Genomic DNA, 27,798 nt, shown 5'->3' on the forward strand with positions numbered 1-27,798 from the left:
CCTGGCAGGAACTCTGGGAGGGGCTGGAGTTCAGTGGGGCATGCAGATCAGATTCACCCTGGTCCTATGGAAAAGACAGCCCTGCTCTCTCCAGGTCTAGCAGCTTACACATGTCACACCCACCCCTTTCTTCAGGAGCTGTACAGGGCCTGGAATGCATCCTGGCACTCAGCAATATCATGCATGGTTTCCAGCTTCCTCCTCCTTCAGTCCCAACATCTGGACCCTCTCTTCAACCTCTCTCATTGCATTCTTTCAGGCAGTCTGCTTGAAGCATGCCAGATTCCTCAATATTCTGATCTGTCTTGGTGAGAGAAGTTCTTTCTGGCTGTGTCAGAAGTTCTTACTGGACTGCTAGTCATCTTGTTCTGTTTGTCATCTTGTCCAAGTTTTGACACTGAAAGAAACTTACTGACCATAGTACCACTGAAACAGTGGAGATATTATCTAATGTAATTTTTTTTCTGGATTTTTCTTTCTCCTCACTGTTTCCTTCTTAATTTGATTTGCAGAAGCCTAAAATGCCAGGTGATTATATATACCTTTCTTGACAACTCCCAAATATGATACAGGCATATGAGGGATTTGGAACTTCTTTTGTCCCTTCTCTATCATAGCTTATTTCAATGAAAAAACTAGGTAGAGTGCTATCAATATCTTGGTTAAAACTGAATTTGGATCTTTTTGGATTTTTGCCATCACCAGTACTGACTGCCATACTTGTAGAAGCAAAACCAATCTGGTGTCATTGGTCTTTGAAAATAAGCATTGGTTGCTCTAAAGTAGTTCATGCTCTTTTAGGTGACAGATGTGATTTTTAAAAGCAAGACATTGAGGCATTGTGGAAATACTATATTTGGTATTCTTGGATGGTCTCATGGTCCTTTAGACATTTTTCTTTTTTTTATGATCTCAGCTTTCCCATGTAGCCTATGCTCTGATGCTTCATGATGGCATTACTCTAGAGGGTTTGTGAGCACTAGAGTGCTCTATTGAATATAAATTTGGGTTTCTTAGGAAGACGGTTGAAGTGGCTGATGAATCCACCCATTACATTCTAGAGAAAATCTTTATCTTTGAATTTTGAGCAACTAAGATAGCATTTTTATTAAGAAAATTAAACTTCTCTCTTCTGTGTGTGTGTGTGTGTGTGTATGTGTGTGTGTGTGTGTGTGTCTGTCTCTGTCTGTCCTGCTTGGTCAATCAAAAGAATTTATATATGTTGTGGAAAGTTATAGACAGTCAAATGAAAATGTGATTTGCAGGTTGTTGGTTTTTCTCATGTAAGAATCTCAGACACAGCAGTTACAGAAGAATCACAGATACAAGGGTTAATCATAAAATATTTCATTTTATTGTTTTTTTAATAGAAACTTTTCAAATTTAAAATACCCGTTAATGATACTTTTCTAAATTTCAGGATTTAAACATAACCTATTGAATTTACTAATTCAGTTAGACAATTTTTCAGAAATTCTGAAACTTTAGAAAAATTGGCTCTTGAATATTTTTTAAATATGTCAGTATTTCAAAAAGGTTTGCAAATACTGATAAACCTATGACTCTGACCACTCTTTGCGCTCTTGGGAAAAGTGATCTCTCTTTTGTTGTTGCATAGATAAGGACTGATTCTTTTATTTTGATTAAATGTAATTAATTTCTTTTTTCTTATCTGAATCAGAAAGAACCAAGTGGTTTTAATAACTATCTGAACCATCATTGCTTTAATATTTTGCCCCAGCCTCTGTTTTCCATCAGCCATGTAATTTTGTTTTTCCCACCTTGCTATTTTGGTCCCCTAATGAAGGGGAAATAAAACAAAAGAAAGTTGGTTAAAAGTAAGCTTAAAATGAAGGCTGGAAAAAAGAAAGGGACAGAAGGAAGAGAAAAATTAGTGCAAGATTTTCTAGGCCACTATATTCTTGCTTCAATTATTTTATAGATTTTATAGAGTAGTATGATATAAGAGAAACAAAATATTATTCAAATTTATTCGATTATATGTAATACAACATTCACAAAGAAGATACTTATACCAAAACTTCTTGACTGAACTAATTTGCTTTCATGGTTCACAAATTGATGAAATCCCAGCCATGCAGAGATTTTCCTTAATAGTACATCTCCTTAGCAGTTGGAGGCAATGAAGCATGGAGTCAAGGGATAATGCAAGGTGGGTGTGAGGGGAGCAATTGCAAAGACAGAAAATACTTTGCCAGGCTTTCCCATTACTATGGAAACTGGCTTTTGACAATTTCCTGAGGGATGAGAATTTAGGTGATTAATGTGCAGTATCTGAGCTCTTTCTGTTTAGGTCAAATTAAATGTTATGTAAGGACAAGTGGACTCCAAAACATTTACGAAAATGCATATTATAAAAAAATCTATGCATGGTTTCAAAATGCTTTTTGCACCAAAATAAACACATCTTAACCTGATACAATATGTCTGAACAGGACCTAGTTTGAGACTCTAAGTAGGATAAGACATCGTTTGAAAAGAGATCCTATGAAAGCAATATGAATTCTGCTAATATTGAAGTAATGGCAAACACCAAATTTACAGTGAAGCTTCAGTGGAGAAAATGGTGAAATCATTAATTTTTTATAGAAAGTTTAAGGGAACAATGCCCCAAATAAATCAGCAGTTTACAAAAGGGTAACTCGTTTTAAGAATGTACAAGATACATAATCTTGAAAGTGAATTTCACAGTGGCAGGCACATCAATTTGAGAGTACAAATTCATCTTGTTTGAGCCCTAATTGAATAGGACCTACAGATACTGGCAAAAACAATAGCCAACACTATAGATATCTTAATTTGTTTAGCTTATGGAATCGTGACTGAAAAGTTGAGCAAACTTTGTACTCGATGGGTGCAAAAATTGTTGCACCCAGATCAGCTATAGACAAAATCAGAGTTTTTACTGGAAATTTTAAACAAATGAGATCAAGATTCTAAATCATTTCTTCAAATAATTGTAACAGGTAAAACATGGCTTTACTGGCAAAATCTTGAATACAAAGTTAATGAAAGCAAGGGGTAGAAGAGGGCCAGTTAAAGCAAAAGATGAGAACAAAGGTCATGGCAACAGTTTTTTGGGATACTCAAGGCATTTAGCTTGTTGATTTACTGGAAGGCAGGCCAAAGAACAATAACATTTGCTTGCTTATTAAAAGAGAGTTTTGAGTAAGTTATCCAGAGCTTTAGCAAAAAAATGCCCAGGTAAGCTTATCTAGAAAGTTCTTCTGCAGTATGACAATACTCCTGCACATTCCTCTCATCAGACAAGTGCAGTTTTGTAAGACTTTCAATGGGAAATCATTAGGCATCTACCTTACAGTCTAGATTTGGGTATTTCTGATTTCTGACTTTTTTTCCCCCCCTCATCTTAAAAAAATCTTTAAAGGGCATCATTTTTATTCAGTTAAAAATGAAAGAAAGACTGCGTTGATATGGTTAAATTCTAAGGACCCTCAGATTTTTTGGGACTAAATGGCTGATACCGACACTTACAGAAGTGTCTTGAACTTTACAGAGCTTATGTTGAGAAATAAATATTATATAATTTTTATTCTTATCTTTTAATTCCAATTTTTTATAAACTTTTGGAAGTTCCCTCATATGTGAGTGTTTTTTATATTTTTCCAATCAAAATTCTGTTTATTCTGTCATATATTTTGTGATATTTAAACACTATTTAGTTTATAATTTCTCATATTATATGCCAGGGAAATATATATGCTTTTGCCACTGTTATTAACTGTGTGATCTAGGCAGTTAGACAACCTTCCCTAAGCCCAGCTTTAAAATGGGCCCCATGAGTAATTAATTCATATATTTCTTTCAGGGGTTAACTAAGATGATGAACGGGAAACATTTAGCATATACCTAGCACACAATAAGCATTCAGTTGGGGGGGGGCGTCTAGGGGAGGGACCACGGGGGGTGGGAAGGGTGAAGAGGGATTACATGGGGAGAAATGCAAGATATAGTTTACACCTATGCGACAGCCCTGCATGACCTGCACATGTACCTCAGAACCTAAAGTAAGTTAAAAAAAATTATTTTCAAAGGAAAACTCATTAATATAAAATTAGGTTTTTCATATTTAAAACTTGAGGCTTTTGTATGATAACATAAAATTAGAGGGAAAAAAACTTGATTAAAAAGATATTTGTATACTAGAAAATGTTTGTTTTACTGACTGAAAAAAATCATTTTGAAAAATCAGCTACTTAGTGGTTAGCAAAGGAATAAGTCTACTTTTCAAAATTAAAACTTGTGGTTTTAAAAACATAATGGGTTTAATTGCTATTTCTAATAGATTATTTTCCATCATAGTCTATTGAGAAAAACTGAAAATCTCCATTAATTCAATGATGCTGTTTTTTAATGTGGGGAGTTGCTTTTAGATACTAATATTATTTCTGTTATATTTATAGTTTTACCAAAGCAGACTGATAATTTTCCTATTACTTTGACCAACTCTGCTCCCAACAAACCACGTTTTATATTTATTTTTGTTTTCTGTTGGAACAATTGACCTTACCCTGAAGAGTGGAATATAGGAAACAAAAAAATAGCATGTACATATGTTGTGAAAAAAGTTATCATGTTTTGGAAAACATATTATTCACATAATCATTATTTTCTCCATTTCATTTGAAGATTTACTGCTGACAATCAGGTTGCTAAGTATAATGTTCCTCAGTATAATACGTGACAAACATTTGTCTCTTCCACGGTAGCCAATTAACAATCAAAAATATAAGTAAAATGAAAAGAAGTAATTGTTTAGAAACAAAATTAAATTGACATTGTCAAGAAAAAGATTTTTCACTAGAAAAAAATCTGGGCAAATTAATGGCATACTTCTAAGATATATTGTTTAAAAATGTTCCTTCATTTAAAACGTGAACTACTGAATAGGTGCATAAGTGCTTCTGTAGTTCTTTTCACCAATTTTTTTCATTATTTATTTATTTTTAATTTTTTTACTATACTTTAAGTTCTGGGGTACCTGTGCAGATCATGAAGGATTGTTACATAGGTATACAAGTGCCATGGTGGTTTGCTACATCCATTCCCCCCATCATCTACATTAGGTATTTTTTCTAATGTTAACCCTCCCCTAGCCCCCACCCCCTGCCATCCCTCCCCTAGTCCCCCACCCCCCAACAGGCCCCGGTGTGTGATGTTCCTCTACCTGTGTCTATGTGTTCTCATTGTTCAACACCCACTTCTGAGTGAGAACATGCAGTTCTTGACCAGTTTTTATTTTTTGAGATAAATAGTTAACCATTTCTCATTCTGTTCTATAATATACAGTCTTATAATACTCACATAGGGATTTTATATTGTTTTACAAATAAATGCCCAATTTCTATTTGTTAAGGAATAATAAAACATAATAAACGTTAAATGAGTGAGTTAGGGGAAAGAAAAATATGCTGAGTCTATAATGGACTGAAATGAGTGAGAATGGAAATACGTACTTTTAACTTGTGAGAGTACAGATGGTCCTGGAGTTATAATGTTTCTATTTATGATTTTTCAACTTTATGATGGTGTAAAAGCAATCCACATTTAGGACAATCCTTGACTTATGACGGGGTTTTGGCTGTATAAACCCATTGTGTATTTATAAAATATGATAAGTTAGAAGTACATTGTCAACTTAAGATATTTTCAACTTATGATCAGTTTACAGGGACATAAGCCTCATTGCGAATTGAGGGGCATCTATATTTGATAGTATTTGAAATACTGATTAGATTTCCTTATTATTCAAGCCAAGCATATTGTGTGACATATGTAGGTTTATCTAAATATTGGCTTTATCTGACTGAATTGTTTTCCTAATTTCCTATTCAAATTGTTCATTGCTAGCATATAAAAACATGACTGATTTTGCATGTTGGTTTTGTTCATGAACATTTGCTGAATGCTCTAACAAATTTTTATGTTGAATCCTTAAGGCTTTCTGTATATAGCATGTCATATAAAAAGAAAAAGTATTTTTTTCTTTCTAATTTGGCTGTCTCTATTACTTTTTTTTCATAACTTCTTTGCCTAGAACACCCAATACTGTATTGGATGGAGGTGGGAAAAAAACAGGCATCCTTGTCCTGTTTCTGATCTTACAAGAAGAGCTTTCTGTTTTACTCCTTGCATATGATGTTATGTGTGAGTTCACTGTACATGGCCATTATCGTGTTTTGGATGTTTCCTTCTATTCCTAGTTTATTGAATGCTTTTTATCATAAAAGGGTATTGAATTCTGTGAAGTGCTTTCTTCCTTCCTTCCCTGTTCGTTCCCTCCCTCCCTCCCTCCCTCCCTCCCTCCCTCCCTCCCTCCCTCCCTCCCTCCCTTCCTTCCTTCCTTCCTTCCTTCCTTCCTTCCTTCCTTCCTTCCTTCCTTCCTTCCTTCCTTCCTTCCTTCCTTCCCTCTTCCCTCTCTTCCTTCCTTCCACATGGGCTCACTGTCCTCAGGCTGGATTGCAATGGCACCATCATGACTCACTGCAACCGCCACCTCCCGGGCTCAAGTGATTCTCATGAGTAGCTGGGACTACAGGTGGCACCATACAAGGCTAGGTTTTTTACTTTGTATAGGAACAGCATTTCACCATGTTGCTCAGACTGGTCTTGAACTCCTGGGTTTAAGCTATCCACCCACCTCGTCCTCCCAAAATGCTGAGATCCGTGTGTGTGTGTGTGTGTGTGTGTGTGTGTGCGTGTGTGTGTGTGTGTTTTCCTACATTCTATTGCTGTGGTATATTAAATTGATTTATTTTAATATGTTGAATGACCATTCATTTATTTATTCTGGAAAGGAATTTCATTTGATTATAGTGTATAATCCTTTTAATATGTTGCTGAATTCAGTATGCCAGTGTTTTGTTGAGGATTTCTGCATGAATGTTCATAAGAGGTATTGGTCTTTAGTTTTCTAGTTTTCTTTTCTTCTAGTGTCTTTGTCTGGTTTTGGTATCAGGGCAATGCTAGCCTTCTAGAATGAGTTAGTAAGCATTTTCTCCTCTTCAAAGTTTTGGAGGTGTTGGAGAAAGACTGATGTTAATCCCTCTTTAAATATTTGGTAGAATTCAACAGTGAAAACATCTGGTCCTGGGCTTTCCTTTTTTGGAAGTTTTTTTTTATTACTGATTTAATATCCTCACAGTTTTGTATCTGTACAGATCTTCTATTTCTTCAAGACACAGTTTAGTAGATTGTATGTTTCTAAGATGTTTTCTATTTAATCTAAAGTTATCCAATTTTTTGGTGTACAATTCATAATCTCTTATCATTTTTATTTTGATAAAATTTATAGCATAAAAACATATTTATCTTAATTCATGTCATTAGTCATGCATGCAAAGATGGAAACCAAATCTCTGTTGTTCTGCATTTATGAATAATATTTCAATAGCATTTTTGTATATAACTTTTCACTGACAGTGCTAGTTTACCTGTGGGGATAACATTTAATATACAAGTTATTTAAAGGCTAAAAAACAAAAGTGATATGTGAAAGGGAATATGCACTTTCAAGTTTGTGGATGTTGCAAAATGACTCTCCAAAAACCCGTTTTTACTCTCACTGCCAGTGGTTGAGATCAAGGCTGTCACTCAACATTTTTTTTAATATTGTACCTTAGGTTCTGGGGTACATGTGCAGATCATGCAGGATTGTTGCATAGGTGCACACTCAACATTTTTATCTAAGGTGAATGTTACCAAAGGTGTTAAGAATTGCCAATATGAAAGAACTTGTTTTTAATTTTTGGAGGGAAGTATAGGTAATTTGAATCTATATTCTTATATTTTTAGTGAATTTTAGTATGTGTTATTTTAGCTTTAAATATTAAACTACAACTTTTTCTCTCTACCTTTAATGCTTCCTAAAAATTTAAGTAGTATGACAATCTTCTGTTATTTACAGATTTTCTTAGATCAGTGTCAGGTATGTTTTGAGTCATTTTTGGTAATTTATGTTGTATATTCCATCCAGATTTTAGAACTAAGCCTAGAATAATATTAGTATGTGTGTGTGTGTACATAAACATAAAAAATAAATATACAAATACATATTGACACACCCATTAGAAAGAATTGTTTCTCAGATTTATGTGAAAGTTGAACAACCAGATTAATGTCCAGAGTTAATTGAGAAGAAACAATAATGCACCATGTGTAAAATCATTAAATTAAATATAGGATGGTGATATTGAATCCAGTACATGACTACCCAAGGATGATAGCAGGCAGCATAATCTAATGTCGTGCCTTTGAAAGAAGTCTAGAATGTTGAGGGAATTGGGAGGAGAAATTGTCTATAGGCAGCAATACAGAGAAAGAATACTTCCCAGAGTTCCATGACTATGGGACAACAAGAGGACTGTAGTGAAAACCCTTCTGTGATACAATTTCTGTGGCTTCTTTGGATACAATTTCTTATAGTATATTCTTAATCTGATTTAATTTGTTTTGCTACTGTAGAGAAATTATTTAAAATCATGGATATGTACAGTAAATTACTCACATTGAGTTTAATAATGGGACCTAATTAAACTCCAGAGCTTCTGTACAGCAAAAGAAACAATCATTAGAGTGAACCTGCAACCAACAGAATGGGAAAACATTTTTGCAATCTACCTATTTGACAAAGGGCTAATATCCAGAATCTACAAAGAACTAAAACAGATTTACAAGAAAAAAAAACTCATCCAAAAGTGGGAGAAGGATATGAAAAGACACTTTTCAAAAGAAGACATATATGAGGCCAACAAACATATGAAAAAGTACTCATCATCACTGATTGTTAGAGAAATGCAAATCAAAACCACATTGAGATACCACCTCATATTAGTTAGAATGGCAATCATTAAAAAATCTGGAGACAACAGATGCTGGAGAGGATGTGGAGAAATAGGAACACTTTTACACTGGTGGTGGGAGTGTAAACTAGTTCAACCATTGTGGAAGACATTGTGGCACTTCCTCAAGGACCTAGAAATAGAAATTCCATTTGACCCAGCAATCCCATTACTGGGTATATAGCCAAAGGTTTATAAATCATTCCATTATAAAGACACATGCACACGTATGTTCATTACAGCACTGTTTACAATAGCAAAGACCTGGAATCAACCCAAATGCCCATCGACAATAGACTGGACAAGGAAAATGTGGCCACAATAAAAGCCACAAAAAATGATGAGGAGTTCATGTCCTTTGCAGGGACATGGATGAATCTGGAAACCATCATTTTCATCAAACTGACACAAGAACAGAAAATCAAACACCACATATTCTCACTCATAGGCGGGTGTTGAATGATGAGAACACATGGACACAGGGAGGGGAGCATCACACACTGGGGTCTGTTGGGTGGGGCCAAGGGATGGATAGTGGGGTAGGGGGTGGGGAGGTTAGGGAGGGATAACATGGGGAGAAATGCCAGATGTAGGTGACGGGGGGATGGAGGCAGCAAACCACATTGCCATGTGTGTACCTCTGCAACAATCCTGCCTGATCTGCACACGTACCCCAAAACCTAAGGTACAATTGAAAAATAGAAATAGCAGTTATATTCCATGTAAACATAAAAATGATCTGGTAATGGAAAAATGAAGCTGATAGTGAATATAAGATGTCACATTGTCTTGTCAAGTCTCTGTCCTCTGTCTTTTAAAGTGGAAAAAAAACCCCAGCAAATGTTCTATTGATGATGAGTAAATGTTTTGTCTTACAAGTATTCAAAGCCCATAAAAGGCATGATCTGTGCCTGGAGGAATTTATGGCCTGTTGCTGTGGCTTGCTATCACTGCATTGGACAATGAGAACATATATGTACCTGAGGACAATGCATTTTTAAAAAGAAGTGAATTTCAAACATTTTTCTTTAAGATCTAGAATAAAAAAAATTACTGATTTTACATTATGACTCAAGAAACACAAACATATACATATTCTGTATAATATGCACAGCTAGAAATAGAACTGAAACAAATTGTATGAAATAATACTTTTTTCACTACATAGAATGTGTTTTCAGTTTAATGTCTGTGCTGTCTAATATACTAGAAACAAGTGACTATTTCAATTTCAATTAATTGAAACCAAATAATATTACATTAACTATATGAAGCTAGTGACTCTCATATTGGATAATGCAAATATAGAAAATTACCATCATTGCAGAAGGTTTGATTGGACAGCCCTAGCTCTATTCTATTCTATTGTAAAATAATTTTATGAATAACTGTTGAGTTGAAAACTGAGGCTTCAATATCGAAAGAGAGTCAGCTTGGGAAATGTATGTTTAAATATCTTCACACAATGAATTACTGAGATTGTTTCAGAGCAGTGGATTAACTATAATAAAAATATTTGTGTAGGTACAATATGCAGGTGCTGAAAATGGTTTGTCTATAACAACACTATACGATACAAATAAAACATAACCATTTATGTAATTTTAAATATTATTGTAATCATATAAAAAATGAAATGAATTTACAAATATTTTTGTATATCCAAATGTATAATTTCAAAGCATGATTAATATGAAATCACATGAAAAAACATGAAATGAATTTACAAATAGTTCTGTATATCCAAATGTATAATTTTAAAACATAATTAATATACAATTATTAGTAGTACATTTTGCATTCTGTTTTACACAGTCTGTGGAATATAGTGTATATTTCACACAGCACATCTTAATTAGGATTACCAATATTTTAATTGCTCAGTAGTCACATGTGACTAATGGCTATCATATTGGATAGGACACATCTAAAGTGACAACTTTCAGGACTTTTGATCACCTATCTAACTGCCTGTAAAAATATGGAACACGTGAAACATCTGTATTGCTCATCAACACACGAAACACCTGTATTTCTCACCTCCCCCAAAAAACAAGTTAAAATATTATTTGTTTTCCAAATGAGCCATTTTTTTCTTTTAGATATCTGTCCTCTTCAAGAGTAGTATGACCAATAGTATCTTACTCTTTGGGACCATCTCCAACCAGGAATAATAAGAACATTAAATAAAGATGTCATTTGTTGAGTATTGGCTCTGTGCTTTTGGCTAATTGCTTTACATATGTGTTTCATTTCAAGTGGGTTTAACATGCACGCATTAGTATATCTTTTTTCAAGATGATTTTACTTCAAGCTCTCTCTCTAAGGAGACCACACTAAAAAAAAAATAGAATTTATTTTAAAAAAAATCAGGAGTTCACTACTCTCAAGTGAAAACTAAGAAAATATTGATGTTTAAGTTCTACTTGTCTTTACAATTAATGAGTCTACTTGTCTGTACAATTAATGAGGTATGGATACTACCATATTTCAACTACACAGTAGTTGTAGGCATTGCTGTAAGCTATTTAATTATGATGCATGGCTAGAAACACATAGTTTTATGTGCAAAATTTTCTTTATGTCAAGCTGGTATTTAGAGATCAGGACTAATTTCTGAATCACTTCCATAAGAATATAAACTTTAATTTAAAACATAATACCTACTTGTATAGGTCAATTTTAGTAAAACAGAAATTCCAGACAGAGAATGACTGTTTTTGACACTAATAAATGTTGGTTTTTTTGTTTTGTTTTGTTTTTGAGATGGAGTCTTGCTCTGTCACCCAGGCTGGAGTGCAGTGGTGTGATCTCAGCTCACTGCAACCTCTGCCAGCCAGGTTCAGGTGATTCTCCTGCCTCAGCCTCCTGAGTAGCTGAGATTACAGATGTGCACCACCATGCCTGGCTAATTTTTGTATTTTTAGTAGACATGGGGTTTCACCATGTTGGCCGGGCTGGTCTCGAATTCCTGACCTAAAGCAATCTGCCTGCTTCAGCCTCCCAAAGTGCTGGGATTACAGGCATCAGCCACCATGCCTGGCCTCACGAATAACTTTTGTAACGAACTGTTTAACATTTTATATATTAAATATTTTCAAGAAAGTTCATGCTTGGGATAGTGGGATGTTATGTAAAATAAAATAAATATTATTTTGATGGGGTAATAAATAGAGCCTTAAAATGACTTAGGAAGAGAATAAGAACAGTTATTTAAGGCCAATAAGTATTCTCAAAGTTGATCTATTTATACTATATTCCACCTGTTAAAATTATCTCAGAAAAGCTGTTGAAAAATTATTATTTTAATGGAGATTTTGAAGATATTTCCTTAAATCCTTTCCTTGAGCTTTTCCTTAAAATATTCTGTATATGTATGAGGTTTAATTCTAATACTATCTAGAATTAATTTTTGCTTTATATTTATATGTTTTAAGCTAGAGTAACTTTAATATCTGAAGCTTACCTTTTGTTTTATAAAACTAATCCCTAATGAATCCGGCATCTTCTATTTATGTGTTGTAGGTACAATTACATTTTCTTTCATGAGAAGGAAATGTGATGATTGTGAGGAAAACACAGATCAAGATCAAGCAGCTTCCTTTCTTGGTTCAATAACAGAACAATCTAGCACCTTTGATTCTGGAAAATCAGGTAAATTTATTATGACAGAATTTCATTATCGATTTGGATAAATCCAAATCATTATTCACTTTTGAATGAAATAGTTTACATGCATAATATATATCCAGATTTGTCTTGTATATGCCTGTCAGAATTTTGTTATTTCAGTATTAACTATATGTAGCACACATTCTGGAGTTCCACTGCTATTAATGTCAATAGTCAAAATGCTTCAGCTAGAAGGGTGCCCACTCTTCCATAATTGAAAAACTTTTCATATTTTTCTGTCATTAGACAAAAGCATACAGAAAATTTCTAATAAAATGTCAATGAGCATATTGTTTTAAGAATGTAATATGTGTTGCTTACTTTAGTATAAGAGATACTAGCAATCTTCCTCATATGCCAAAGAAACTAAACACTGTTGTTTTCTCCCTGTATTATAAATCTTTATTTGTATGTTGTTAAACATCATGTCTTTTTAGTACAAGTTCCAAGGAAAATAAGGTGACGAGGAGTTGGAATACTTGGGGCAGGTTTCCTAGAAATGGGTGAATGAGTTTTTCTTTTATGGGTGAGTGACAGGGACATAAGGCCTTAGTAAAGAAACATGGTGCAACAGGGGCAAACTTGGGGAGACATTTTAAATCTTATACAAAAGAATAAATGTTTATTGAATAAAGTTGTGTTAGATAGCATTCTTCACAGAAACAGAAATGATAGGGTGTGTGTCTGTGTGTCTGTGTGTATTGAGAGAGAGAAAGATTTTAAGGAATTGACACCATTGCAGGAGCTGGTAAATCAGAAATCTGTAAGGCAAGCCAGCAGACTAAAAATTCAATGTCAATGTTGCAGCCTCAAGTCCAAATTCCTAGGATAGGACAGGCAGGCTGGAAACTCAGGCAGCATTTCTATGTTGCAGTCTTGAGGAATAATTGCTCTCTTTGGGGGAACATCAGTGGTTGTGCCTAAGCCCTTCAGCTCATTGGAGGAGGCCTACTCTTTGGAGGATAATCTGCTTTACTCAAATTATACTGATATAAATGTTAATCACATTTCTAAAATAGCTTCACAGGAACATCTAAACTGGTGTTTGTTCATACAGCAGGGCACTATAGCCCAGCAAAGTTGACACATGAAATTAAGCATCACAGAATCCATGGATTAAACAGTGGTATTTAGGCAATATTCAAAATGTATTGGAAAGAGAAGAGAAGTTGGGCCAGTTAGACTACTGCAACAGCAAACTGAGTTTGAAGTGAAGACAACCAGGTCTTTTATGGTGGTGATGGAAATACAGAAATACCACTAAAGATGTGAAATATTTTAGAGACTAGCATTAGATGACTGTCCTTTTAGAAGATAAAGAGAAAGGGTATTGATTCCATAAAATAATAATAGAGTTTGTTTGTATTTTGGTCAATAGAAAAAAGTAAGAAATTCAGAAGGAAAGAAAAACGTTTGGGAGATTTTAACACTTAGCAAAGTTTTGTACTTCCTGATGTTGATGTGACATCAAGACATTTACATACCAATATTCAGTTGCCAATTGAATCTATGAAGCTGAGACTTAGGAGAAAAACAATGTTAACATGAGTCATAATGGTTTAGGGTCTCTTTCAGTGAAATCATGCAGGGTGAGGCAAAGGAATAGATAATTGCTGTAGATGTGTTATGCTAAAATTTAAATCCTCATTAATATCTATGGCAGAAGAACCATGAAGGAAGACCTTCATGAGGGTTAAAGTGTTCAGAAGACTCTGAAAAAAATCAGAATAGTATTTTATGTTAAAAGGCTAAAAAAACACCAATATCTAATAAACATGCTAACCTACATATTATAGCAGGTTGAAAGATAGATTAAAAGCTAGAAGTATATCTGACGATATTAAAGGTATCCCTAATTCTTCAAACCGGCCTTTTCATATCCTTACTCTGACAGAATTAATAACAGGGATCCATTTTTAAGGACTGCTCTGCAGTATATTTATTTTCAGCTAGTGAAATCATCTAGCCTTCCTCTCATCAAAGAAATGAAAACACCTCAATCAGAATGTTTTAACCTTCTGGATTGGGAAATATGAAAAATAACGGTAACACTCACTTTTAATGAGAATCAGATAAAAAGAGGCAATCTCATGCATTACAACAGAAATTTAAATTGATAAAAACTTTTTGAAGAGAACATTTAGAGTATGTTTAAACTTTTAAGAATTTTTTATCTCTTTCAATCCAATGATTCGGTCTAAGGAATTTGTTAGAATAATCAAAGATATACAAAAAATATGATATTTAAGGATGTTTCTATTGAATACTTGAAACTAAAATTTTAATAGTGTGTATTTACTGAACAATATAAATCTGTATATTTATATGTATATATGAATGTATCAATTATGTATATTGTATACAGCCCAGTATATTTATGTATGTATGTCTATATATCTGTGTCTTTCTTGATATTTGAAGCCTGGAATGTTCTACAGATCCATTAAGTAGCTGTCATTTGGTCATGAAATTATGAAGAACTTTCATCTTCATACTATTTAGGAATTTCAAAAATCACTATAATGAATGCTATTGATTTTATAATTAGAAAAATATTTTAATTTGTTTATGGTTCAGAGTTAAACAAATAATCATTATTCTTTTGCTGTTGTTTTCATCAATAAATCATTCACCAATCCCATTCTAATCAATAAATTCATACTCTGTACGTTTGTAACTAATCAATAAATTCATACTCTTTGTAAATCAGCTGCATCACAACACTACCACGTGTGATAGTCACAGTAATTATGAATGAAAGGTGTTATTGTCCGTGTTATGGTTAATTTCACATGTCAACTTAGCTGGGCCACAGGGCCCAGATATTTGGTCAACTTCATTTTTAATGTTTCTGAGAAGGTGTTTTGTAGATGAGATTAACATTTGAATCAATGGCCTGTGAATAAAGCAGATTACCCTCCATAATGTGGTTGAGCTTCATCTAATTAGTTGAAAAACTTAGTAAAATAAAATCTGACCTACCCCAATATCCTTTAGATTTTGGATATACCAAGACTCCACAGTAGCATAAGCCAATTCCTTAAAATCTCTCTCTTTCTCTCTCTTCTCTACACATCCTGCTAGTTCCATCCCTCCAGAAAGCTGTAACTAATGAAGTCCCCATTACATAAATTGGCAGGCTCTTGAGATTCTTTGCCAAAAATCACAAGCTAATGGTGGTCACATTGGGATTGAACCCTGGTCTTAGAACCCTCAGTCATTCCACTGATCTTTGCACTAACCCATAGTCATTAAGCAATCTCCTCAGTCATAGCTACTGTTTCCAGAATTATCTTCTCTGTGAGTTCAGTGTGGGTTAAAACACTGGAAAGACCCAGTTAAAATATGCATAAGCTACCTAGAAGGGAAAACACAGTTCTTTTCATTTTAAGAACTTTGAATTATTTTGAGAGAAGTCACATTCAAGTGTCATAAAAGCACTTAAAGTGCTTTTATAAAATTGAAGGAGCAAATGTGAGCAGAGGCTTCCTTAATAACCTCACATAAGTATAAATTTGGTAACCTTATTTTCTGCACATTTCTGCTTTTAAGGGAATGAACTGATGTCTGAAAAATAAACAAGTACAGGAGTCAGTTCAAAATGTGAAAATAAATTTGCCCTCGAGAACTCCTCATAGTTATTTGGAGTAAAAACTCAACTGGGTCTTACTCATTGTAACTATTTTTTCTCTTTCGCCTTCTTACTAGCTGTTTAGCTTAAATATATGAATTGTTCTTAGATCCACCAATTTTGTAAGTATTTTTGATACTTAAGGTGTTAGGTAACAAAATGTTGAAACAGGATACAAAGTAGTACAATACAATATGGTACAGAACAGTGCAGTACAGTAAAATACAATGTCATGCAATCCAATCCAATACAAAGCTATGAAATGCCATACAGTGACCTACAATACAACACAATATTATGCTATTCAATATCATACAGTGTCATACATACAATACGGTACAATGCAATGCAAAACATATACTCATGAAAAACATTTTTAGTAGAGAAAAACATTGAGACTATTATTAGTTTGGGCTCCTTATTTCATAGATGAGGGAACTGAGGCCCAAAGAAGTTAGTGATTTATCTAAATAAGTTAATCTAGCATAATAATTCTTGAAATTGTCTAAATATGACAATACTGATATGAATATGTATACAATTTACTGAAATTGGAGGGCAATCTTAAACCATGACCTAGTTCAACACTGGAAAACAAAAGAATATCAAAGTGGGAAGCTGAACAGACAGGAAAAAACAAACAAAAAACCCCTGAATTTGGTGGACATAAAATACCTTTTTATGAAGGGCCTTTGTGGTTGATAGGGGTTCCAGTTTTAGGGTGAGGGAGTATGGTTTTGGATACCATCAGGGGCAGAATTCCCTGCTTTTTAAAATATCAGGGAAGCAAGATATAAAATTAATTGTCTCACGACTTAGTCTATGCCCCTTTCAGACTTTCCTTGTGCTAAATTCTTAGGATCCTTTTCCACATATTCAGAAACATGCAATCTCATTTTACTGACTTTCTCCTTTTACTAGATCCTTATGGTCCTGGAAATGTAACATTGTGAATTGTTATGACTTATTTAGATATTTCTATGTATAAATACATGAATAGTTGGTCAATAAGAAAAAATATTATTTCTTTTTGAAACATTAATCATTAACTTAAAACATTCTGAAATTCATTTTAGGGAAGAACGTAATGAGTTACTGGAAAAGGTATAGGACCAGGAGCTCATATAGGATATTCTCTTGGCCATGCAAGGATGGAGCTTCTCTCATTCCTCACTAACCATGATAAAAACAGCTTCTCATCCTTTCTTCAGCTGTCTTGACAAAAAATCCATTTTAAAAAAAGGGTCAAAAATGATGTCTGTTCATGATTCTCAAATTTGTATGTTAAGTATGGTATTCTGAAGTCTATATTAAAAAATGGTGTTTTGTTCTGTTTTTCAGATGATAAATTTAGCAATTTAAGAATCTGCTATAATCTTGAGATCCACGGCACTCCTGGACCACCCATAGACATTATGGAAATGACATGTAGGGCTTTGGTAAGTGCCCATTACATGTTCATAGACTGTCATTTTGTAAACAGTTAGACCTTTTGTTGTACAGTAAATTATTTACTATCCCTAAAACCATCCATATCAGATGACTGTTTTAAGGTAAATTAATCATAGCAATTTTATTTTAAAATCTAGTACTGTGGACTTTAAATGCTTTTAGAAAACATCTTTATTTATGTGTGTTATCTTATAGTGACTGCATGTATTAGCATACTATCTGTCTGTTTCAAGAGTTACTAGAGCAAACTTAACTTTAGACTACATGCTTGTTCACAAATAGATGATAAAAACAGGATTATGCTACTAGACTCTTTCAGCATTGTTTCTTCCTGGTTTCTACAGCAGACCTTTCACTTGGAAATATATTTGAAGCAATTGGCATACATTTGCGGTTTCCATTAATACTTGGAATAGATTTGTCTGATGTGAATTACTAAAATGTTACTAAATTTGTGTCCAAAATTATTTAATAAAGTTAAATATTAAGAGTCTTGTTTTACATAAAATATGTGGAAAATATTGGTATTAATAATGTTTTAATTAAATTTAACTTCCTCATTGTTATTCAAATATTTAAATTTATAATAAAAGTTACTTTTATTTTTAAATATGTGGATAGATTTCTTTATAGAATTGATTACTTAGAATCTTGAACTTTGGCTCCAATAAATAGAGTGTTAAAAAAATATTTAAAATACTTTAAGTTTACAAACTGATTACTTGCCCACCTGATTTCTGGGTAAATCTCCATTTAGGCATAGATGATGAATGATTAAAATTTTGAAATGTGCTCAAGCATAGTTTGCAAAAGCATTATCTCCTGAGTGGAAAATTATTTAATATGACAGCAGGATTATTTCACTCAATGAAAGTGTCTTACTTCTGTAAACTGGTTATCACTGCAGTATAAGACCTTTCTTAAAGGTTATTTTTAAATACACATTAAAATGTATCCGTTTATCAGGACATAGAGGAAAAAATTAAATACACTTTGAAAAAACAGTGTATGATGTAGCACCTCAGAAAATGAGAAATTAGCTTTCTTATTAACTATATGCTTAAAATAGGAATAGACATGACAAAATATGCAAAACAAATGGAAATAAATACAATTTTAAATAAATGATAGATGACCAATTATTTCATCTTCTCATTAAATGGTGTATAAAGTGCCATTTTTCTGCAAGAGCTATTAGTTCTTCAAGAAAATAATGATAGAAATTGAGATTTTTATAGCTTTCCAACTTAAAGTGTGAAGACTGTCACATAGGCTGAGAAACGCACACCATCCGAGTTCTTAATGTGCATATATAAGAAGATTGAGCAAAAAGCAAAAACAAAACAAAATTGAAAAACCACTGCTTGTCTCTGAGAAATTTCAAATATGTATTCATTTATGAAATTGAAATTTGCATATATCCTTTCAGGAATATATTATTTTCATAAGTAATATACTTTTGAATAATGGCCCTTGTTCATTTTTCGTAAAGGATTTTCCCCTCCCATGTATATTATAATGTAATCCTAATTCAGTTTGTACTGATTTCCTATAAGTTTTAAAGTTTATATATATATATATATAATTATATATATATATATATATATATATATATATATATATATATAATTGCACTTTAGGTTCTGGGGTACATGTGAAGAACATGCATGCAGGATTGTTGCATAGATACATACATGGCAATGTAATTTGCTGCCTCCATCCCCCTGTCACCTATATCTGGCATTTCTCCCCATGTTATCCCTCCCCAATGTCCCTACCCCCACCGTACCTCCCCAGTCCCCCCCAACAGATGCCAGTATGTGATACTCCCTTCCCTGTGTCCATGTGTTCTCATTGTTCAACACCTGCCTATGAGTGAGAACATGCGGTGTTTGATTTTCTGATCTTGTGTCAGTTTGCTGACAATGACGGTTTCCAGGTTTATCCATGTCCCTACAAAGGACATGAACTCATCATTTTTGATGGCTGTATAGTATTCCATGGTGTATATGTGCCACATTTTCCCTGTCCAGTCTATCATCAGTGGGCATTTGGGTTGTTTCCAGGTCTTTGCTATTGTAAACAGTGCCGTAATGAACGTACATGTGCATGTGTCTTTATAATAGAATGATTTGTAGTCCTTTGGATATATACCCAGTAATGGGATTGCTGGGTCACATGGAATTTCTATTTCTAGGTCCTTAAGGAAGCGCTACACTGTCTTCCACAATGGTTGAACTAATTTACATTCCCACCAACAGTGTAAAAGTGTTCCTATTTCTCTATGTCCTCTCTAGCATCTGTTGTCTCCAGATTTTTTAAAAATCGCCATTCTAACTGGCATGAGGTGGTATGTTAATGTGGTTTTGATTTGCATTTTCTAATGACCAGTGATAATGAGCATTTTTTCATATGTTTGTTGGCCTCATATATGTCTTCTTTTGAAAAGTGTCTGTTCATGTCCTTCACCCACTTTGAAATGGGTTTGTTTATTTTCTTCTTGTAAATCTGTTTTAGTTCTTTGTAGATTCTGGATATTAGCCCTTTGTCAGATAGGTAGATTGCAGAATTTTTTTCCCATTCTATTGGTTGTTGGTTCACTCTAATGATTGTTTCTTCTGCTGTACAGAAGCTGTGGAGTTTAATTAGACCCCAGTTGTCTATTTTGGCTTTTGTTGCCAATGCTTTTGGCATTTTGGTCATGAAGTCCTTGCCTATGCCTATGTCCTGAATGGTTTTGCCTAGGTTTCCTTCTAGGGTTTATATGGTGTTAGGTCTTATGTTTAAGTCTTTAATCCATCCGGAGTTAATTTTAGTGTAAGATGTCAGGAAGGGGTCCAGTTTCTGCAACTATTTTTATATATTTGGAAACCATATTCCACTTCTACATGAGTGGTTAAATTTTTTTAATTATTTTAAATTTCAGCATCTTGTGAATGTCTTTTATGTTTTAAAATTTTTACTTGTATTTCATGGGATTACATATGCGTAATTTAGTCCTCTTACAAAGGAGTCTGAGAAATGGAAGCAATTTCTTTAAACAGCCGTTATTTTTGCTACAATATTCCTAAGTATAAGCAAGAAAAAAGATTAGATACTGTATGAAAGAATGCTTTTTATTGTTAAACCTAAAAGAGCCCATGTGAAGATGAAAGAAAGCTTTAGAAGTCATCATGTAATGTTCAATCATTACTGTTTTACTTGAATTTCAAACAAAATCAGTCAAAACTGATTTATGTTTAATTCTAAACGCAAATTAACTTTAAAAGCCTACTCATCAAAGTGGAGGAATATGCCATTTGCAAAACAGATACCCACCAAGTATTTCAGATGTTTTTATAGATAGAGTATTCACAGAAATTCAATGGACTATGTACTTCTCATTTAGTAAGAGTTCTTTATAAAATAAAATGGAATGGGAAGTGGCAGGATAACTTAGTCAAAACAATTTTATTTTAAATATAATTTTAATGCTTTATTTTGTATGTTATTTTCTCAAAATGGTTATGCATTTCTACAATCATGTAGGTAACCTAAGAAAGTTGTTTCAAGAATAAACATGAATTTTGATTGGCTTATAAAATAATAGATTACAAAAGTTTCTTTTCTTTAACCTACTGAACAAATAAAATACTTTAAAAATCTAATTTTACAACCTCAAGAAATATTGATATTTAGAAAAGCAATCTTGCCTAAATTTTTTGAAGATATTTTGTCAAGTGGATATTCAAAATACAAATTACTCATTATATTAAATGTATCATTTAAGATTTTTTTCTGTTTAAACCTAGAAGAAAATAATATCCAAACAATAATGAACCTTTGAAATCATTTTTGTAATATTATAATTACATTTGAGATAGTTTCTATCATACTAGAAATATAGTACAGTTAATTAGATACTTAAAGCTTTTGACTATAGTGAAATACTTATTTCTATTGAGTCTTGCTATTTTCAAGACTCTAAATTATTAGATTCTAGAGATTTTCAAGAGATTACAGTACTGGTAGCTCTAAGCATTCAATGATTGCTTTCTGGAAGGCTGCTCTTTGAAGGATTTTGAGGATGTGTCCAGACCTACTGAATAAGAGTGAAGTGGTCAGTTAGTAGTATTTGCCATGGATGTTGCAAGAATGCCAAGGAGGAGCTGTGGTTTAAGTACTCCATAGACACAATCCTTTTTTCCTACTGTTAAGATCTAGCACTTTTGTAGCACGAGAGCATGGTCCTGTTAGATAGGTTATAGTTTACAGAGAAAATAATAGGTTTAATGTGATTTTGTTTCATTTTGTTTTCAAGACTTATATATGTAATAAGACCTCAAGTAGTTCTATATTTCAATATTTTATTCCACTTTAGACCCGAATCTAAATGTCTAATGTGTACGTCTCAAAACTTGAGTGTGTCAAAACTAGCATTATTTTTTCGGGAAACAAAATAGAATAAAAGACAATAGAAAGTATCAGAAAATATCACATGTGGTAAATGCAGGGATTGTTTTGTGAAACTTTTGTGATATGTGTATGCAAACCATATTGTGATATAAAACAAATTATTTTGAGTTGTGGTTAAAACATTTTGAAACCCAGTGGTTTAAATTATAGTATTTTTACTTCTATGACAGGCTATAGCATTCTGTTGAACAAACACTGATCTCTGAATTATATCTGAGTAGTAGACCAGGACAAATGTTTATGCCAAATGTGTCATTTCAGTTTTCTGTCTTAAGCCCTGAGTAAAGTTTCTAGTCTAATATTGGGTTGATAGTGTTTGTTACCTTGGCATATCCTTTTTCTAGTTGTTGTTATTTTTGACCATTGGAAACTTCTCTGGAGGCCATGTCCTATATCAGCTTTATAAAATATGCCAGGTTACCCGGGAGATTAGTCACTGTTCAGTGTTTTACATTTTATAATTTTATTTTTCCTTCTTTCCAACTATGAGCATGGAATATTTTGCTGTAGAAGTTTAAATGCCCACTTATTTTAAAAATTCATAATTTTAATGTCTCTGGAAACCATTGTAGATGACTATTTTTCATTGCATTTATAATTAACACTGATTTCTAATAAGTAGTATCTGCTCTAATCTAATTGTTAGTTTGTGTATATGCTTCGTTTTCATATTTTCCTCACCAGATGTTGTTCACCACACTAAATGCTGTTTGCATTCCTCTAAAATGTAGCATCCATCCACTTATTTATTTATTAGTGGTGATCAGGCAAATATTATGAGCCAGTTCCTCTAAAACAGCCATAGACAAAGCTGTATATCTACTTTGAAGATATGTTCCCAGAAGCTTAGTAAGAATTTTTTGTCACCCCTGTAATGTGATTTGATAAATTTCATAACAGTTCCATGTTCTAAAGTATGTTTATTACCAAGTTTTGATTTATAAACTTGTCCAACCTTCTCCATTTCTTTAGGTTAAAACATTTAGGCAACTTCAATTTGTTAAAATTGAGATGTGTCCTATCTACTAATTATCTTTACTGCATTTGCTTCAAAAAAAATTATAGCTTTTGATGTAGTGGAGATCATGGCTGAAATGGGATGCATTATAAATCATTAGCCAGGATGGGTCAGTATGAGGATCAGGAAAAATCTTAGAACTTAAAGAGTACCTTCCAGGGCTAAAATGATGTATGTTGAGAGAAGGACAGGAAAAACAAGAATAGAAGGAAGAAATCTAAGCAGAAAGATATATCAACAATATAATTTGACCTTTTTAGTTTAGATTGTCCCTACAACTTGATGCTAATGTACGTTGCTACTCAAGTGTTTCACTTGGATCAGCAGCAGCAGCAGCAGCAGCAGCAGCAGCATGTGGAAACTTTTCAGAAATATAAATTTCAGACCCCATCCCAGAACTACTGAATCTCTGGGATGGAGAAAGGGTGTGGGGGAAAGGTAGATAAAAATATGTCTTTTAGCAGACTCTGCTGGTGTTTCTTATGTGTGATAAAGTTTGAGTACCATTCCTAGAGTAAACACTAAAAAATGGACCTCATAGAAATAATTATACCAGTGAAAAATATAATTTAAATGTAATTTTACAAATAGTTTTTATCTATTTAGTTACATTAATCTCTGTGTAGTATTTGCTGTTGAAAAAGATAAGGGTACCATGTATCAAGGCGAATGAAGGAAAACATATGAGAGTCAAAGCTAGTGAGATATATTCAATAGTGTATCAAGCAAAAAAACCAACATATAGCCTTATATTATGTAATAACTTCCTTTACATTTCCTTTCATAGACTAATGACTCCATGCTGGCACTAAAAGTTGATTACATATACTTTTTATAATTCTAGAATACGACTTGTATTGAAATACCAATCTCCAATCCAAAAAATCACGTTATTCGCTTAGATGTACAGTTAATGAGTCCTGCCCTTGATGGTGAGAGTGAAATATTCCTGAACCCACTACAGGACACCAAGTATATTTTATGGTACTCTTCAGCAAGAACAGGCCGTAGTGATGAAAGGTATGGTTTGAGCGTGGTATTATATTTCATTGTTGATCCTTAGAAAGTAACCTTTCAAATTTATGTTTCTCATATTATAATCATTAAAATTACACTGGCTCATAGTTTTAACTTTGTTTAATTCTGGTCCCTGGAAGAATGTGCTAATTTAGTTAGAGTTAGCTTTTGCTTGCTTCATTGCAAAAACACTATTTATCAGAATATCAAATTAAATAATTTCTACATTTCTCCTTTTATCTCCTCTTTTACCTCAGTTTTTACTAAGTAAATCTTTATGGATGCAAAAACTGAACTAAAAGAAAACAATTGCATGAGGACTAGGGATTAAACGTTCAATTTTCTTGATGAAAATTAATTTATATATTTTTACTTCTTAATTAAATACAAATCATTCACTTGGAAGACATAGAGAAATTAAAATAATTAATTATAGTCATCATGTCTTACAATAAATATCTTGAACTTACTCCTGCTAACTGAATTTTGGAACCTTTGACCAATCTCTCCCCAAAGTCTATGTCCCCTCCACCTTCCAGTGCCTGGTAACAATAATCATTATACTCTCTGCTTCTGAGTTCAAATTTTTAAAATTCTACATATAAGTGGAATTTGTCTTTCTGTGCCTGGCTTATTTTATTTAAGGCAATGTCCTTCAGAATAACTCTTATTGGTGCTTCAAGTACAGTATCCTACAGCAGAAACTAGTAATTGTTATTTAAGTGAGTGGGTGAATAAATGAATGCATCTGTGAAATTTTAAAGGATTAAAAATTATTCTGTGAAGCATGAAAATAAGTATATAACATATTATAAAAGACACTATTTTGAAAAAATTATCATTAGAAATATGGTGTGGTCTTTTTACCCCAATATGACTCCACAGGGTTTGGGAACACAAACAGAATCTTGACTTTTCTTTATCAGCATACATTAAAAAACATAATTTTGGCTAATACTGACTGCTTACTCTGTTATCATCATTGGGGCATGTATTTTACATATATAAACATAAAATTCTCACAGCAACTGTAAGAGGTAAGATTGATTGCCCCTATTTTATAAATGAGAAAATTTAAGCTCAAAAAGTTAAGTGACTTTTTCAAGGCTGTACAAATTAAAGATGATGGCGCTGAGATACCATCCCAATTAAACTTTTTTGGACTGCCACAAGCTCTGCTTCCCTGGGAGTTGAGCATGTGCTGATTATAAAGGAGTTCTCTAGAACTATATGTCACTTGATAGCATTCACATGACTGTCACTTGATAGTATTCACATGAAAGTGCCCATACATTCAACTAGAACTAAATTTGACTTCATCACAGTTAAAAAGTAAGGCTTTTAGTGGTACAGCTTCTGCAAAACATTTAAAATACTCATGTTTAAACATTTTTATTGATTCAACAGGCATTTATTAAACATATATTAATGACAACACCACTGCTTTTCTTAAATAATGAAGTAATTTTCTCAACAAAAAATGAAGAATTAAAAATACATCTACAAAAAGAGTAGTATGTGTTACAAAGTAATTGTCAAATGCTGTATTTGAAACCACCTATTTATACTAGTTTGGGGTATATACTTCTTCTGCCAAATTTATTATACAAACTAAAACTGCTGACAAAGTTTTGTGTATTTCTCTCCACCAGCATTATTTTTCAGCCTGAAATGGCTGATGAGTTCTGGTATTTACTGAAACTAACCATTGAATTACCAAAACCAATCACAATGTCAGAAGTAGAGTGCGACCTTGGCAAGTAAGTTCTACTTAATAAAATTATTGCTTGCAAGAAAAATAATTAATCTATTACAATATTGTTAGTTTCTAAAATAAAAAACTAATATATCTTTAGTCATTGATTTTTTTTCCCTAGGGAGTGTTTGATATATAAACTACCCTGTGGAAAACTTGTCAAAGAAAAACAAATCAGGACTTAGCAAGCAAAGAGTTTTATTCAAAAGGATTACTGAAAGGGTTAGAAAGGGACCATTGCAATAGGGAAAGACTCCCATTTTAGAAGTCTACAGGGGTCTACAAAATGAAACAGAAAAAAGTTTATCTTTTGTAAAATAAAGGAGAGACAAGCAGATATAAACAGAATCTTTGGAGGGAAAGCTGGACTAGCAAGGGAAAATGGCCAGTGATGCCTAACAGGAAAAGTGTTTCACTGTGGCCAGCTAACTCCTAGGAGAAGCTAAGAAGGGGTCATGTTACTTTGTGTGTCTGCATGCTTGTTTAGGCTTAGGAACAAGCAGAGTTCAGGGGCTGGTGGGAAGGAGAGAAGCCTGGCAAAAGTTTCCTCAAGGCAAAGCAGAGGTAAACAATGAACAACTGTGAACATTTGGTCAGTGGGTTAATACCATGATCCCTTGAGATATGACTATTCCTATTTAGATAGTCGACTTCCTACTATATATCTGGCACCAAATTTGGTGCTGGTAAATAAGGGTAAACAAGATATAATACATACTTTAAAGAAGTTTACACCCTAGTGAAAAAATTCATGCCTTTTAACTAATTTCTCTCCCTTAGCACATCAAAAGGGTGTTGAATTCTTTCAGGAATAGCTCTTGAGCCAAAAAAATAACATTTGAATTTTTTTTTCTTATAGTAGCATAGAAATCTAGTATGAAAATATTTTATTTCTATTTTTTCTAAGGTATAGTATATGAGAAAACTTGCAAAATTGGCAATATACAAAGCAGATGCTTACCACAAAGTAATGGGAAATCTATCATAATTTTTAGTATATTTTATTCATTATAATTAATGATATTTTGGTTATTTTCATTGAATTTCTTCATATGTTCCTGGTGAAAGAAAAAATTCATGATTTACAGAGACTTGTTAAATTTGTAGTCTAGAATCATAAAACTGACATATAATGTTCTTCTTAAGGGGAATCATTATATGCATATACTTTATATAAAAAGAAAATGGTGCTTTGTTTGAATTATACAATTTGAATTTATGAACTGAATTCTGCTCAGCACATATTACTCAATTTTCCTCTGTCACAGGGCCATGACATTGTGAAAAATAATATATGTATGGTGATGATTCCATTTTTTAATTACAGATTTGATACATAAATATTTTAATCTTAATTACTCTGTATTGTAAGCAAGAAACAGTAAGGAGATATGAAAACTTACATAGATAATATTATGTTATCATGTTATACTTTAACATTACAGAAAAAATGAAGATGACAAGTTTGATGCTGTACATTAAAAACCATTAGAATTGATAGTTGTTTGAGAATTATGAACATTCATTTAGTATTTGCTTGGAGCATAGTCACATATTTTAGGCATTTACTCATCATCAATCTGGATCTTGCTAATGTTATGAATGAAAACTTTGTGCATTTGTTACACTGTTATTGTGACTAGACAATGTTAGCTTTTTTGTCTGGATTTAGCAGTTGTAAAATGATAAGTAAACATTATTCCTAAAACTGGAATATATTCTAATATCCAATATGGGATAATATTAGGTCTCAAAAATAGAGAACCAAGGATTATTTAATTTAGTAAAATTTCATTAGTTCATACATAATTATTTTGATTTTGAAACTAAAAGAAGTAATTATACTAGCTTCTTAGGGTTACCATAACAAGCACCATAAACTGGGGGGCTTAAGACCACAAAAATGTCTTGCCTC

At 33.0% G+C, this 27,798-nt stretch overlaps 1 protein-coding gene across 1 annotated transcript in view; it reads left to right on the forward strand.

The window, feature by feature from the left end:
* The window catches only part of CFAP47 (cilia and flagella associated protein 47), a 437,978-nt gene that overhangs the window by 321,346 nt on the left and 88,834 nt on the right, over nt 1-27,798 (forward strand). Inside the window, exons 49-52 of the mRNA XM_078364097.1 lie at nt 12,408-12,536; nt 17,527-17,624; nt 23,955-24,130; nt 25,780-25,887. Of these exons, the coding sequence (XP_078220223.1) occupies nt 12,408-12,536; nt 17,527-17,624; nt 23,955-24,130; nt 25,780-25,887 (511 nt within the window). The remainder of the gene's footprint in view (nt 1-12,407; nt 12,537-17,526; nt 17,625-23,954; nt 24,131-25,779; nt 25,888-27,798) is intronic.

This window comes from Callithrix jacchus, chromosome X (assembly GCF_049354715.1).
Source record: "Callithrix jacchus isolate 240 chromosome X, calJac240_pri, whole genome shotgun sequence".
NCBI lineage: Eukaryota > Metazoa > Chordata > Mammalia > Primates > Cebidae > Callithrix > Callithrix jacchus.